Source organism: Carica papaya, chromosome 9 (assembly GCF_054855325.1).
Source record: "Carica papaya isolate Zhongbai chromosome 9, ASM5485532v1, whole genome shotgun sequence".
Lineage (NCBI taxonomy): Eukaryota > Viridiplantae > Streptophyta > Magnoliopsida > Brassicales > Caricaceae > Carica > Carica papaya.
In genome coordinates this window covers 9,043,951-9,060,035 of record NC_142317.1, presented here as the reverse complement: position 1 = coordinate 9,060,035, position 16,085 = coordinate 9,043,951, and the positions used below count along the sequence as shown (strand labels likewise).

Below are 16,085 nucleotides of genomic sequence, written 5' to 3'. Positions count from 1 at the left end.
AAAAATATATTTCTAAATTAAAGTTAAATTCTATTCAAGATGATTTTATAAACTAGTGTGACTAATAAAAAATTGAATAGCATAGTCAAGATAGAAAAAGTTTTATCTTCATGTCAATTGAATTAAAATTTGTTGATATAACTAAATTAATTTTTTTAAAAAATATAAATGAATTGAAAATTTTTGTAAATCTTTTCAAATTTTTTGTCTAATAATTAAGAACAAAGACATAGCAACCACAATCGTGTAATGCCTTTTAATTTATTTATAATTTTACAATATCTAATAAACTTTTTGTAATTAATTGCTAGAGTAACTCTAAAAAGTAAATAATAAAACAAATAATTAGCGTCAAAACTTAAAGATCTGTCTCAACTGGCTTTGATATTTCGATCATGTATTGATTTGAAACTTATTTCTTTAATATCAGCAATTTAAATTAGAAAAAATACTGGTCAATAATACTGTTGTTATTTCAGCTGCTCTCAATTTTCTAGAACAAAAATATATTATTCTTATGTCAAATTTTAAAATAAAAGTTAGATTGATAATTGTATTAATTAATTAACAAGGTAATTAACTAGATAATGTTGGTCCACTAAGTATGAACGCAAATAAGTGGCTTTCCTGCTTTTATATAACATCAGTTGTTATTTCAGCACCCGGTGACCAGTAGTGTCTTGAGAAGCTTAATTAAATATAAATATACTTAATAAAAAATTCCCACTGACGTCAACTGCTCCGTCTCTCTTCTCCTCCTAAGTTTTCTCTCTTTATTTTTTTTCCCAAGAAACTATTTCCAGGGAATCTTGGCATCTTGTAGCCCATTTCATAAGATCACATACCACAACAAACGTATCTGATATTATATCTTAATTTCCTTCTTTAAGAACCTTCGTTGGCATATTAAAAACCCTAAACCAACTCTGCACAAGAAAACATATCAGTCTTCTTGCAGTCATCCATCATAATGTTCCCTTTACAACAAAGCAATGAGCTGTGCTTCCGGATTTCTTCTAGTCCTCACCACCAACACAAAATCCCACAAGATCTGATCTTGTCTTGCGCTTTGACAGATGGCATGAGTGACATGATCGCAGTTGACAATAATTTGGGAAAAAGCCGGAGGCGAAAGGTGTGCGGTATGGCCAGCACTAAGACAACTGAGCGTCATGATCTTCATCATCCTCAGGAGTTTGGTACTGATAATCATGAGAGTAATAATAAGAAGAAGATGCACCATAGAGATATTGAGCGTCAAAGAAGGCAAGAAATGGCTACGCTTTACGCCTCTCTTCGCTCTCTGCTGCCTCTTGATTTTATCAAGGTCAAAAACCCTATACCCTTTCTTCTTCTTCTGCCTTCTCATTGCATTGCTTGCAGTTTTTGGGTTTAGTTTGTTTTATAACATAAATTGTATCTTACCTTTTCTGCTTCGGCACATAATCTTCTCCCTCCTTAATTTCGGGCAGAAATTTCTCTGTCCGTGTTTGTGTTTCTATGACTACATTGGCTTAACGAGTATCTACTGGGGGTTTCAGGGAAAGCGCGCAATATCAGATCACATGAACGAGGCAGTGAATTATATAAAACACCTTCAGAAGAATATCAAAGAACTGAGCGTCAAGAGGAACAGGCTCAAGCAATTTGATTCCAGTACTGCCGGAAGCATAAACAGCAATAGTGATTCCTCAAGCTCCATGATAGTTAACCAGTCCTTGGTAGGTGTGGAGATTATGTTTAGCAGCGGCTTTTGGGCAAAAAGCTTGAGGCTATCAAGAGTACTGCATGTAATTCTTGAAGAAGGACTTTGTGTTCGTAGCTGTACTTCCGCCAGAGCTGATGACAAGTTTCTTCACACTATCCAAGCCGAGGTATGTATACGTTTGTGTGCGTGTTTAGGGTTCTGTGTTTGATTAAAGTTATTTACTACCCAGTAACAGCAGAAAATCTTCATTATATCTGCTTAATTTACAGTGTTTTATTTGTTAAACAGGTTGACGATCCAGCACGCTTCAATCTATCGGGGCTGCGACAGAGACTAACCCAGCTGAAGTAGGGACATTTTTAGGAGCTCTGGTACCCCCCATCTCCGGCGCTGTATTTTTAACCTTATCTCACATCTAATTTCAGCAGTGAATTTGGTTTTTCCTTTGATGCTAAATCACTCGTACTTATATAAATGATCCTTTAACTATTAATTGCAGGTTTACCTTTTTAGATGTATATTTACAGTACTGTCTGATGGATTGATGTACATATCTTTTAAGTTTTCAGAATATGGTATATTTCTAATTGCAAGCGTTTTGTGCGCCATGTATTGGTCATGCATGTGTCATACAAGCATTGAAAGACATAAATGGAGACATAAGTTAGTAAATATAAACCATATATATGTACAAGACATGATTAGTATATGACAGATATTGACAATTAAATTAGAAACATATATAATTTGGATTTGCAGAAGGAAAGTATCAGGAGAAGAAGTTCTCTTTGCTTCCAGGTTACATCCTCGAGAAATTAGGTGATCATCTGCTAAATGTAGTGCTATATTTGTATTAAGTGATTACAAAATGCTACAAAAGGATAAATAAGTTGGAACAAGCAGCTAGTAAATCTATATAGTTTATTTTAAATCTTTGTCAAAAAATTATAGAAGAAATTCATTAAGAATGATCATGCTTGTGGAGTTTTTGTAAGTCATCTGTATTATTGAAGTATCTTTTATTCTTTCTTTGAATTTGAATTCAAACACGCTTGCACTTAATTGAAGATCCAACTAAATCATAAAAAGTAAGTTTGATTGTTGAAATAATTTTTATACAACTCTTAAGTTGTCATGAGGAATAAGCATCACAGGCATGCTACTACTATGTATACGGTGGCTTGGAAGGAACATATGCCCTCCATTATTAGAATTTAACGTTTGGAGTTAATATTTGATCATATTGTGTGATGATGAGAAACTTTGAATTGATATGGTTTTTTCTTTGCATTTTGGGTAAAGTGAGGTTCGTTTTTGGATGTATATTCTTGCCCTTTGAATTTGCTGATGGAGATAATTATTATAAAAGTCTAGACAGAATTTTGTTCTTTTAAAAGAACAAATATTGATCTTTTGATCACCAAAGCTTATATTAGCTAGCATATTGATCCGTGCATGAGTTGGCTTTTGCAATGCATGATTTAAAGGTGGGTTTCCTATTGTTTGCACACACCCACCGACATATATAATATATACATGTAGCTGTACTCCTTGTATAACAATATTATTCTTCTATTATACGATAAAAGTATTCCAAGAAGATTCTCTGTATCCTCTTTATATCATATGTTGATGATTATTGATAGTTGATATATTATTGGTAGATTTGAGCACATCATTGTTTGATCTAACTCTTTAGCTTTTTTTTATTTATTGGACAACCATGCAATATATAAACTATATTACTTCACATGGACATGTATGTATGTATGTATGTATATGTCTATAATGTTGATTTGTTTTACAGTCACCTGCTGTTTCCTGGAAACGGTACAAAAAGAATGGACAAGAAAACGACAAGTGGTTGATATCAATATATAAGTGAATGTTTTTGGGTGAACTAATGATGCTGCTGAGATTGCATTTCTCAGCTGAGTTATAGGCAGAGGGGTCACATGCTGCCTGTCTTGCATTGATCCTTATGACCTTCCAACTATGCATGACTAGTAATTTTTAAATCTCAATCATGTTGTGTGTGTGTGTGTGTGTGTGTGTGTGTGAGTACTGGTATAAGATTGTATTTAGTGGACTATTCATTTCTGGGATGTGATTTGTTACTAAAAAATCGTGTTAATGATCAGGAATATCTCTTGTGCTTCGTGGTTGTTAATTTGGAATTCGTGCAATTCTTTGTCTTCTGCCCTTGTCTGCAAATTGAGGCATCTTTATGTAGGTTTAAGCTTGTGTGCGGGTAATTATGTGTGTATATATAAGTTGTAGTGATAGTACAAATAACAAGTCAATTATTGAGGTTGGTGGAATACAAGTTTCTCAAAGCATATGGGCTGTTTCTTCTTGTGACAGAAATTCTTCCATGCCTTTTGTGGAACAACGACTTGCACGTTTTTGTCATTACTCTATAAACGTATTGGCCTTCAATTACTACTTTTGCTATATATATATATATATATATATATATATTATATGTACCCGTTTACCTAACATGCAATTTTATAATCTGTTTGCTTTAATTATGATTGTTTAGCGTGCAACGTCATGTTACAATATCATCACTCTGTGTGGGTCAAAAATGGTTTACCATTCATATCAGCTGGCCACAGCTGCTTATGCAAGTGCTTAACTATTGGCTAAAAAATTTGAGAGACTGAAAACAGGGAAAACTGTGTGAGAGAAGTTCTGAATGATATTATTGCTGCCATGTAGTATATATATTAACAATTTGAGGACCATAGAAATATAACAGCACAAGAAAAGAGTTTCAACAGATCAAAGCAACCCAAGAGATTAGTCAAGAGGAGACCTGGTAGATTGAAGTGCCGCTAGAACCCTCCAAATGCATGTAGAAGCGCACATGGCACTGCACGGCAAGCGTTCGTGTGTACATGGAACTCTTGGGCACGAGCTGCCCATAGCACTGTGCGGCAGGAAACCGCGCACGGGACTTTAGCGGCCAATACCCGGCAATCTAAACTACCCGGACAGATTAACATTATTTAGACTAATGATGTTATTGAAAGGATTAGCAAATTTAAACATGTATTAGTTGTGACTTTGATTGATTTTCAGTTGAAAATATACTGATAAGAAGGAACCAAGATTAATTGTCCTAAAGTCAATACCAAAAAAATCCTTCCCTACTTAAATGAATCTATGAAGAGTGACAATGAAGTAAAATTTAGCAAACAAATAACATAAAATCTATTTCAAAATGAATAAAAACAATCACACAAAGATATAAAAAATTTTAACGTAAAAAACCTTTTTAATGTGAAAGATAAAAATTACGAAATCTCTCTTAGTCTAAGAGCTCCACTATAAAAAATTAATACTTACAGCAATTACAAGCTACCACAATAATTTTCAAGTAAAGTCTCAATAATAAATCAATCAAACTATAGGAACTTGTTTTTTCAGGAGAGAAAAGAGCGATAATCCATGCATATAACCTGATAAATCTGAACAATAATATTCTGAAATTTAAAATTCAATCATATAAAATTAAATATATTTTACAAAACAATACTCCCAAAGTCACTAAAGATTTATTCAGAGTTCTTTTTCGACCTTGAACGTGTTTTTAATATGAAGTAGTCTGCATTAGAAGAGGTGTGAATTGATTTACCATAAATATCGGATGTCCGCATACCTCACCCTATATAGGCACCAAAAACATCGATTGTCCTTACCCCTCAACTAAGGTGAGTGTCATAAATATCGGTCGTCTCCATACCTCAACCAATATGGGCATTATAAACATTGGTCTCCTTCACCCCTCAATCTAGGTTAGCGCCATAAATATTTATTATATCCACGGTAGGGTTCACTGCACATAATCATCCAAACATAATCATCACATTTACCTTCCAACTCATACACATAGGTATTGCCATATATATTTATTTAAATACTCTATTTGCATACAAGCTCATAAATATAAGTCATCCCCATATCTCAACCTATATTGATGCCATAAAACATAAGTCGTCCTCATTCCTCAACCTAGGTGAGAGCAATAAATATTTGTCATATCCACAATAGAGTTCACCGTACATAATCATCACATTTACCTACCAACTCACATATATATAATGTTATATACATTTACTTAAATACTCTGTTTTCATATAGAATTTTCATATAGTTCATACATGCATTCATACAACTCATAACATATATGCATGCACACGCAACAACATACATATGTGTATATCAAGCACACATTCAACATATTAATCAAACAATATAAATACTTATAATCAATGCCTACACAATATTGTATATATAATCATGTATACAAACCACACATCGTATCTATTTTTTCCACAAATTTGCACATGCATAGTTTAAGTGCGTACATGTTCTCATTTTATACTATAAACATTAAATTATCTATATAGTACTTATATAAATATACCAGGCATACATACAATTTAATAATGTTCATCCATTCAACACGCACACAAGATAACATTCATACACATGATGAGTTTATGATAAACATAATAGAGATTTTAAATAATTTATAAAATCTGTACATAATTTATTTTAAATAAAATAAAATTTAATAAAACATGAGGGTCTCTTAAATGAGACTAATCCAATTCCTTGCCTATAGTTCGGTCGAAAAAAGTATCGAAATCCTCATTGATTTTGTCACACCCCAATGCTCAATAGGAGGCGCAGTTCATGTTCATGTCACTTTATGCAGTGAGCTCATAAAATATATTCATGCGTAGATTAAAAAAATATAATACAACATAACATCTCATGTGATATGTACAGTAACTATATATACAAAATACGATATCGAAATTTAGAGTCTAACGGAATAAAATAAAATTTTTCGAATATGCACAAAATATACAAAAACAAGAACTCTTTTATAAGTTCTATTTGTTTGATCAAAAAATATATACATGCATAGATAAAAAAAATATAATACAACCTAACATTTCATATGATATGTACAGTAACTATATATACAAAACATGAGGTCAAAATTTAGAATTTAATGGAACAAAATAAAACTTTTCGAATATGCACAAAATATACAAAAACAAGAACCTTTTTACAGGTTCTACTCATCTGGCAGTGGTGCTGGCTCTTCATTCTCCTCTAAAAAATATCAGGGTGAAATTTAATGAGCTTCACTAACTCAATAAGTATTCTCGTTCTCTTAACTCAGATAAAATTTCATGCAAAACACATTGTAAGAAACAAAAGCAATAAAATTGTTCCAGTGCAAAATTCATTTTCTTATTTTCACTATTTCACATATTTCTGAGCAATCTTCTGAATTCTCTCAAATATCATATACAAACCTCAAATGTATATTCTCATACTCTCAAAAGTTATAAATGCACTCAAATATCAATCATCATTTCGAAACATAATCACACACACACAAAAGATCACAGATACTCTCAAAATGTTATTTATATAGTTTCATCACGCAATGTCATTTATGTCATCATCGAGAAAAGGTAAAATGAATCCCTCCATCATATGGATAACACACACACATAAATCTTACAATGAGCATAGCAGGTACGTTTGCTAGGTGATCCACACTCACAAATACTTATCTATATCTGAATTAGGTTTTAAACTATATCCATGTGAGGTTCACTATGCCTTACTGAACTTCAGCCACACACACACACTCCCCTCTTCGATTCAGAATAAACGAGAAGATATTCAAGGTCTCTACCTTATTCACTCATACCCTCTCATTCCAAAATTCTTAATTTATTTAAATGATCATTTCATAACCTCAATTATTTCCTTTCCTTTCGATTCTTATCGTTTTATTTTATTTTATTTTCTTTTTTAATTTTTCCTTAATTGAAAATTTTTCTTTTCAATTTCATATTTCATCAATACAAATAACTCTCAGTCCATTGGGTTTACTTTCTGGTTTCGTCTCTTAATAGGGTTCCAATTGCTTAGGTTTACTAATCATAGTTTGGGTTCTGTTGAAAATTCGGTCAATGTCCGCTCAAATTTTAAAATTCATAATTTAATGAAATCAATGCACTTTTCAAAATTTGAACCCGGTTGAGATTTAGAAATACTTACTCTCCTACGCGTCTTTCTAGATCCGCTTAAATGTTAAAATTTTTCTGTACACACGATATAATTTAATTAAAATACTTCAAACTATTAAAAATTAATTTAATTGAATTAGGGATTCCAACGACCACCCAACTAAATACCCGAAATTATCAAGATCCGTACCCAAAAAACTTTTCAGCTTCTTGTTCAGTGAATTGGATTTCCATTTTTTGAGAAAGGCTTTTCAGTTTTCCGGATGAAAAATTGGATTCTCATTTTCTGAGAAAGACTTTTCAACTTTTCAAATGATAAATCGGAACTCCAAAAGGCAATTTCGATCTCTATTTCCGTAGAAGACCCTTCGGCTTCCACGGTGGGTGGGTTTTCCCCATTCCCAAGGAAACTTGCTCGGTTCCCGTGCAGGTGGGTGGCCCGACCGAGCCCTCGCGACGAGCCTAACACTTGCCTCGCCCCACCGCCGCTCAACCACAACCAAAACATGAAAAAAAAAACCGTTTTACCTTTCGGCGTGGGCGATTTAGCCTTGGTTGGCTCCCGATTATCTTCCATCGATCACCATGCGAATCTCTAGCTCCCAAACCTGCACACACACACACACATGAACACCCGTTTGGTTAAAAATACAAACTGAAAGAAGAAAAGGAGTGCACCTAGGTCAGATATAGTGCTTGAAAAACTCAAACAGCCTCGGTCTCCACTATCACACGGCGTCTCGAGCTGTTTCCTCTTCCTCCTTCTTTCTTTTGGCTCGGTTTACACCGTTCTCCCACCTCCACCTCTCTCTTATTCCCTTTTCTTCCCTTACGGCGGCTGTTCTCGGCTCCCCATTCTCTTTCCTGCTCGGTCACTCTTCTCTTCTCTTCTCTTCTCTTCCTTTTTTTTTCTCCATTCGCTTCTTCTTTTCCAGCCTCTCTCTTCATTTCCTATCTTTCTTTTTTCTTCTCGACTCCCCTGCGCGAAAGTCTCCTCTCTTTCGTCTTTTGCTCGACCACTCTTTTTTTTTTCTCCTTTTTTTTCTCCTTCTCCAGCCTCCTTCTTCCTTTCATCTCCTTCTTTCTTCTCTATTGTCTTCCTCGGGCGACCCCCTCTTCTTCTTTCTCTCCCCGATTGCTCATCTCTCTTCTGCCTCTCTCTTTTTCAGCTACTCTTTAAAATGAACAGAAACCCTAAAATTTTTCCTTTTTATACCCATTCGCCCCAATTGTTAGATCTCACTAGTTTAATCTGGGCCATCCGTTCTTCATTAAATCTCAGCAATTTGATATTCTCATATGGTTCGATCAAGACCATCTATTCTTTATTTCTTTTAGCCCCCTTCCGTTTTTGCTTATTTATATTTTTACCATCTTTTTCTTACCTACTTTCATTTAGGTCCCTTAAATTAATTAAAAACCCCAAAATTTAAAAATTCCTTTCATTTATGCCCAAACTCCAAATTTTATTTTTTCTTAGGTGGATATTACAAATTTAGGTACGCAGTCTCCTCTAAATCTCAGCTACCACTCGATTAGTTTCCTCGATTACAATAGAAAATATGTGTCAAACAACAAATACTTTCAAAAATAGATATAGCACATATATGGATAGATTTTTACCTTGAACACCTGATTTCAGTTGCTGGAGTCATAATGCGTCACCGAGATCACCACACGCCATCACGCACTGTCACGCACTGTCATGCGCTACCACACTCCTTCACATGCCTAAACATGCATCGTCGTCAGATTACCACATGCCGGCGTCGGAACCTCCGTTTGCCGTGATGATTGAACCTAAACTCATTGTGGAATGTATCGCGCACTCAAATTTAACATAAATCTGGTGAAATTGTGCCAAAAGGAGCCACGAGTCCATAGAATTACGCAATTGGATGTTGCGCTCCGATCTTCTTCTCAATTTCTCACTGCCACGTGCAACACTAGTTTCCTCTCTTCTAGTTCTCTTTTCGTGTAGATCTGAAATAGATCTGGACGTTACATCATCACCGATGTTGTTTTCTCATTTTTCGTGCAGGTTGGCCTTTAATCCCTCTATATCTTTTCTCTCTCCTTGCACAAATTTCTCTCTCTCTCTCTCTCTTTCTTTCTTCCTAATTTTATCTTCTTTTCTTCCATAAGTGGGAGAACAACAAAGAGCCCTGCATGCCTCTTCTTCTTTCTTATATGGTGTGCATGTTTAAGCTCATTTTTTTCATCTATTTAGCTTCCAAAGGCATGCACGCCTCTGTTTGCCCCTCTATTTTCTTTTTAAGATTTTTTTTTTTATTTTTTTTTCCTAGCCTGGACTTGAGTTGTTTCCTCTCACATAGGCTTGCCTGTTACACAAACAACAATAGATAAGTAAAGGAATAGATAAATATAACCAAAATAATTACTGTTATATAAAACAAATTAGCTTTAGTTGTTGAAATCTAATCTCCACCGTTCAAATAAAAAAATAATTTATCCCAAACATGTTTACCAATTTTCAACATAATCGGGTCATAAATAACCATCTACTTATGAGAGAAACTAGTCACTACTACAAAAACATCATGAATAATAGACTTCGAACCACAAATACTAGAAATCCAACAATCCAAAACCGATCTCTACTATTCAGAATGAAGAATAATGAGTCCTCTAAATGCTCACCTAATTTTAGCTTGATTGGAGCACTGATTATAGTTTGATCATCGAAAAAATCGAAACTAGTTTGATGTAATTTCTGAGCAAAAATCTCATTTTCTCTTGCCTTTTATTCTCTTTTTTTAAGGGGCTAAGAATTTGTCTCACAAGTAACTTAGGACATAAGTGGCATAGGTTAAAACATTAATAACCCTAATGGAATAAAAAAAGTGGGCTCAAACAGTATGGATTTTCTACATGGGAGGAAACTTAAACCAACAATTCTCCTACGTGGAGTAGTTTGTCAAACGAACAACCATATGACATGTTTCAAACTTCACTCTTGATAAAATGTTTGTACACATATCATAACCATTATCATTAGTGTGTTTCTTCTCAAGTTCAAACAGTTTAGAATCTCAAATATCACGAATTCAATGATACCTCACATTAATATGCTTAAATCTATCATGAAAATTAAGATTCCTACTAAGATGAATAACACTCTAACTGTCATAAAACAAGACATATTTTTTTTTGTGTAAAACCAAACTCATTCATAAACTTCTTAATCCAAAGTAGTTCTTTACATAATTTAGTCATTGCAGTGAACTTAGCTTTTTTAGTAGACAATACAATGCATTTCTGCTACCTCAATTGTCATGCCACAGCAGTGAACTTAGCTTCTTTAGTAGACAATACAATGCATTTCTGCTACCTCAATTGTCATGCCACAGCTCCTCCTGCAAAAGTAATTGGATACCTAGATGTAGACTTTCTTGAATCCGTATCCCCTGCCAAATCAAAATCTATATAACCACTAAAAATAAACTTTTTAATCTGAAAACACAACTTTAAACTAGAAGTGTAGTGGAGATATCTCAAAATCCATTTCACAACATTCTAATGTTTTTTTCTTGGATTAGATAGAAATCTACTAACAGTACTAATTACATTACCTATATTTGGTCTAGTACAAACTATAACATACATCAGCTACCCACTACAAATGCATACTGAATTTTCTACATGTTTTCTTGCTCTTGCTCACTAGGAGATTGTTTAACATTCAATATGAAAGAAATGACAAGAGGTGTACTTGAATGTTTAGCTTTAACCATATTAAATTACTACAGTACATTCCCAATGTAGTTTTTCTTGAGATAGCCACAACTTATTACATGTTTAGCTTTAACCATATTAAATTACTGCAGTACATTCCCAATGTAGTTTTTTTTGAGATAGCCACAACTTATTGCATTTTCTATCACAAACGATCCTCATGCCAAGAATATGTTTTACTAGTCCTAAATCTTTCATTGCAAAAAACCTGCTCAACTCTTTCTTCAACCTAACAATTCTGGAATAATTAGGACCGCAATGAGCATATCATTAACATATAATAGCAAGATGATAAAATCACTATTAGAAAATCTGTGCATAATGATCAAAAGTAGTCTTATTGTAGTCTTATCAAACTATAACTGACTCAAACTTCTTCTACCATTACTTAGGTGCTTATTTCAACTCATACAAGCTCTTTCTCAATTTGCAGACATAATTTATTTTTTCTTTCATCACAAAGCCTTCAAGTTATTCCATGCAGATTTCTTTCTCTAAATCACCATGAAAGAAAGTTGTTTTAACATCAATTTGCTCAATCTTTAAATCAAGACTAGCAGTGAACCTTAAAAAAACACGAATTGATGATATCTTGATCACTAGTGAGAAGATCTCTTGAAAGTCAACTCCCCTTTTCTTGCTAAAGCCTTGATACCTAATTGTATCATGGAGATGAGGAATTTTCTTCTTGCTTCACTCTATAGACGATGCTATTCTTCAAGTTTTTTCTATCTTTAAGAAGTTTCATCAATTCAAAAATGTGATTATCAACTAAAGACAACATTTAATCTTTTATTGCTACAATTTATTTTGCTTTTTGTTAACTCTTAATAGCCTCTTCATAGCATTTAGGTTCTTTATCTATTAAGATTATTTACTCATTAGGTGAATATCTAATAGAATACTTTCGATCTCTAGTAAATCTCCTAAGTGGAACTTCAAATTCCTCAACACATGCCTTTTATTGATCATTAACTACTTCATATCCAGGAGTACCAACCTTATTCATATTCTGATTGTCATGTTACACATCACCATGATTTTGAACCTCAACTATATCAGGCATATGAGTCACAAAAGATGAATCTAAATTAATCAAACCACCAATATGATCCTTTAATTTCTCCACTTTGTTAATATCTTTAATAGTTTGATCTTCTACAAAGACTACATGATTACTTTTGACAAGTTTCTTTTAAACTGAATCATAGCATCTGTAACTAAACTCATCTTACTCATAGCCAATGAAGATACACTGTCTAATCTTGCATTTAACTTGGACCTCTTATCTTTGGGAACATTCATGAAGAATTTGCAACCAAACACTCATAAGTGGTAAGAGGAAACATCCCTACCATACCAGAACCTATTAGGAACATCCTTTCCTAATGCAGTAGAGGGAGATAGATTAATCACATATGCAATAGTGTGAGTTAACATCTAAAAACATGCATCTAACTCTCTCCATCAATGTTTAGTTCATCCCTTCTGCCAAACCATTTAACCGAAGAGTCTTAGGAGGTGTCTTCTGATGTTTGATCTAATGTTCTCTGCAATATACATCAAAAGACCTGCAATATTCACCACCATTATCAATACGAATAAATTTTAACTTTTTTCCAGCTTCTCTCTAAGTAAAAGCTTAAAATTCTTTAAATGCACTAAAAACTTGATCTTTCGACTTTAAAGTACAAATCCAAAGTCTCCTTGAATGATCATCAATAAAAGTCACAAACTAAAGTACACCACCAAATGATTATTCCTTCAAAGGATCATAAACATCTTAACGTACCAGTTTAAGCAAATAATTGTTCCTGCAAAGAGAATGATGTTTAAAAGAAACTCTCTTTTATTTTTTAGTTAAACAATGAACACACTTGTCTAACCTTGTACATTTTAATCCTGAAAGAAATTTTTTTTTAGCTAGATAATTAAGCCCCTTCTCACTAATATGACTCAACCTCTTGTACTATAATTCTGAAGAGTTATTACTTTCAATTGCATTAAAAATATTTGTAGAGATTGAAGCTTTCAACCAATATAAGTCCAAAGCCTTCTTTCTTCTACCCCCAACTAAATAACCTTTGTTGAATATTATTTTCCATCATCAAAAGTGCTGCAACGACCATCACCATCATCATCAAGCTTACTAGTGGAGATCAAATGCAACCTAATGTCCGGTGCATGTCTAATATTCTTGAGCTCTAACTTTATTTTTTGTCTCTAAATAGATAGTTCCAATATCTATCACATTTGACACTCCATAATTACCCATCTTTAGAACCTTAAAATCACCTAGAGTATAAGATGTGAATATTTTCTTCCTTGATATAATATGAAAGCATGTACCAGTGTCAGGAACCCAAACAGTGTCATCATAGCTTACATTAATCATATTCTCTTGATAAACCACAACTAAATTATCATCTAAAGTGGTCATGGAAACACGATCAGTATTATTATCATTGGCTTTCTTTTCTTACTTTTCTTTGTCTACCATGTTTTATTTCTTCCACTTAAAATAATATTTGTTGATATGCCCTGGTTTACTACAGTGATGACATTAAGGTTTTTATACCTCGATTTTGATTTACTTCTGCTTTTGCGTCTATTATGATCTTGACCCTTACTTTTCCTTTTCACCATGTTTTCAGTAACCACAATTTTTGATTGTGAACTAGATGTCCCCTGAGCTCTTCTTATCACCTCTTCATTTAAAACACTAGTACTTACATATTACATAGTTACAATACCATCGAAAGCATAATTGGTCAAAGATACTCTAAAGTTTTTCCATGAGTCAGGAAATATAGTCAAACAACCAAATTTCAATAACATCTTCACGAAATTTGATACCTATACCAGACAATTGATCAAAAATACGTTAAAATTCATTCACATAATCAAGTATAGAACTACCTTATCTATATTACAAGAGTTTAGTTTGTTTAAACAAGAATAACTTATTTTCAGTCTTTGAAGCGTACAAAGTTTCAAGTTTTTCTCACAAAGTTTTGGCATTTATTTCATTAGCAAGATGATTCAATACATTAACTTTTATCCATTGCTGAATAAAACTAGATACTTGTAAATTCTCAAATTTTTAATCTTTCATCGGATTTGGACTTAAGTTTTTTAGAAGCAAACACAAGTAAATATAACTTTTTCACAACAAGAAGATCCCTCATTTTTCCTTTCCACTTGTGATCATTTATGCCATCCAAATTAACTATTTTACTCACATTCACCTCCATCATTCAAACAAGCAAAAAATTTATAATTAACTAATCAACTAATGAACCAATCTTTGATACCACTTTGATGACAAGGAACCAAGATTAATTAGCCTAAAATCAATACAAAAATGAATTTATAAAGAGTGAAAATTAAGTAAAATTCAACAAATGAATAGCATAAAACCTATCCCAAAATGCACAAAAATAATCACACAAAGAAATAAGAATTTTTAATGTGGAAAACTCATTCAATGTGAAGGATAAAACCTATAAAACCTCTACTGATCCAAGTAAAAGAGCTCTACTATCAAAAATTAATGTTTACAGCCACTACAAGTTATCACAATAGTCTTAAAAAAAATATCAACAACAAATCAACCAAACAATAAGAGATAAACAAGAGAATGAATAAATATCACTAAAATAGCTACTGCTACGCAAAATGGATGAGCTCTGGTTGTTTAAATATGATCTCCACCATCCAGATTAAAGAGCAATATATTCTAAACGTGTTTATCAAATTTCAGCATAATCGAACTACAAATAGCCGTTTGATTGTAAGAGAAAGATAAACTGATCACTGCTGTAAAAAAATAATAAACGTTAAACTTTAAACTACAAACATTAGAAATTCATTCATCTAAAACCGATCTCCAACGTTCAGAATAAAGAACAATGAGTCATCTAAATGCCACCAAATTTCAGTCTAATCGAAGAACGAATAGTCGTCTGATTGTAAAAAATACCGAAATTGGTCTGATATGATTTCTCAGCATAAGTTTCATTTTTTCTCCCTTTTTGTGGTTAACAAGTTATCTCACGAATAATTTAAGATAGTATGTTAAAATATTAATTTATAATCCTAATAGGCTTAAAAAGTGGGCGCAAACAACATGAATTTTCCAGAACCCAAACCCAAAATATACAGATTGAAAATGTATTATTTGAATAAAAAATGAAAAATAAATTAATAACGACTTTTAATGTAATCTTGATATTATTACTGAGTGCAGTACAAGGAGAAAAGTAGAATGTAAGGGAGTAGTTACAGATTGTAAATAGCAATTAATTAATAAAAAATAATAATAAAGTAATGACAGAAAAAAGAGCTGTAAATCACGTGATTACAGCTGTGTAATTAACATATTAAAATTGAATATTGACAGTTTTTAAACGTGGCCGTTGGTAATACACAGTCGATATGAAACCGTTTAATGGTCAACACTTGTAAGCTTTCTTTTTTAATAAAATGGTAATTACCGTCACACTCGATATGAAATTTATTTGATGATATTATGACTAAAAGTAAAAATATGT

At 32.8% G+C, this 16,085-nt stretch overlaps 1 protein-coding gene across 2 annotated transcripts; it reads left to right on the top strand.

Annotated features, from left to right (window-relative positions):
- Positions 1-747: 747 nt before the first annotated feature.
- On the top strand, positions 748-4,791 carry LOC110823035 (basic helix-loop-helix (bHLH) DNA-binding superfamily protein). 2 transcript variants are annotated; one of them, XM_088211802.1, is made up of 4 exons: positions 748-1,327; positions 1,542-1,874; positions 1,997-2,079; positions 3,516-4,791. In XM_088211802.1, exons 1-3 carry the CDS (start codon positions 971-973, stop codon positions 2,057-2,059), a joined length of 753 nt encoding a protein of 250 aa, XP_088067928.1. In that variant the 5' UTR covers positions 748-970; the 3' UTR covers positions 2,060-2,079; positions 3,516-4,791. The 2 variants fall into 2 exon arrangements, with proteins under 2 accessions (XP_088067928.1, XP_021908994.1); XM_022053302.2 differs by lacking the exon at positions 3,516-4,791 and having other exon boundaries at positions 751-1,327; positions 1,997-2,301.
- The last annotated feature ends 11,294 nt before the right edge of the window (positions 4,792-16,085 follow it).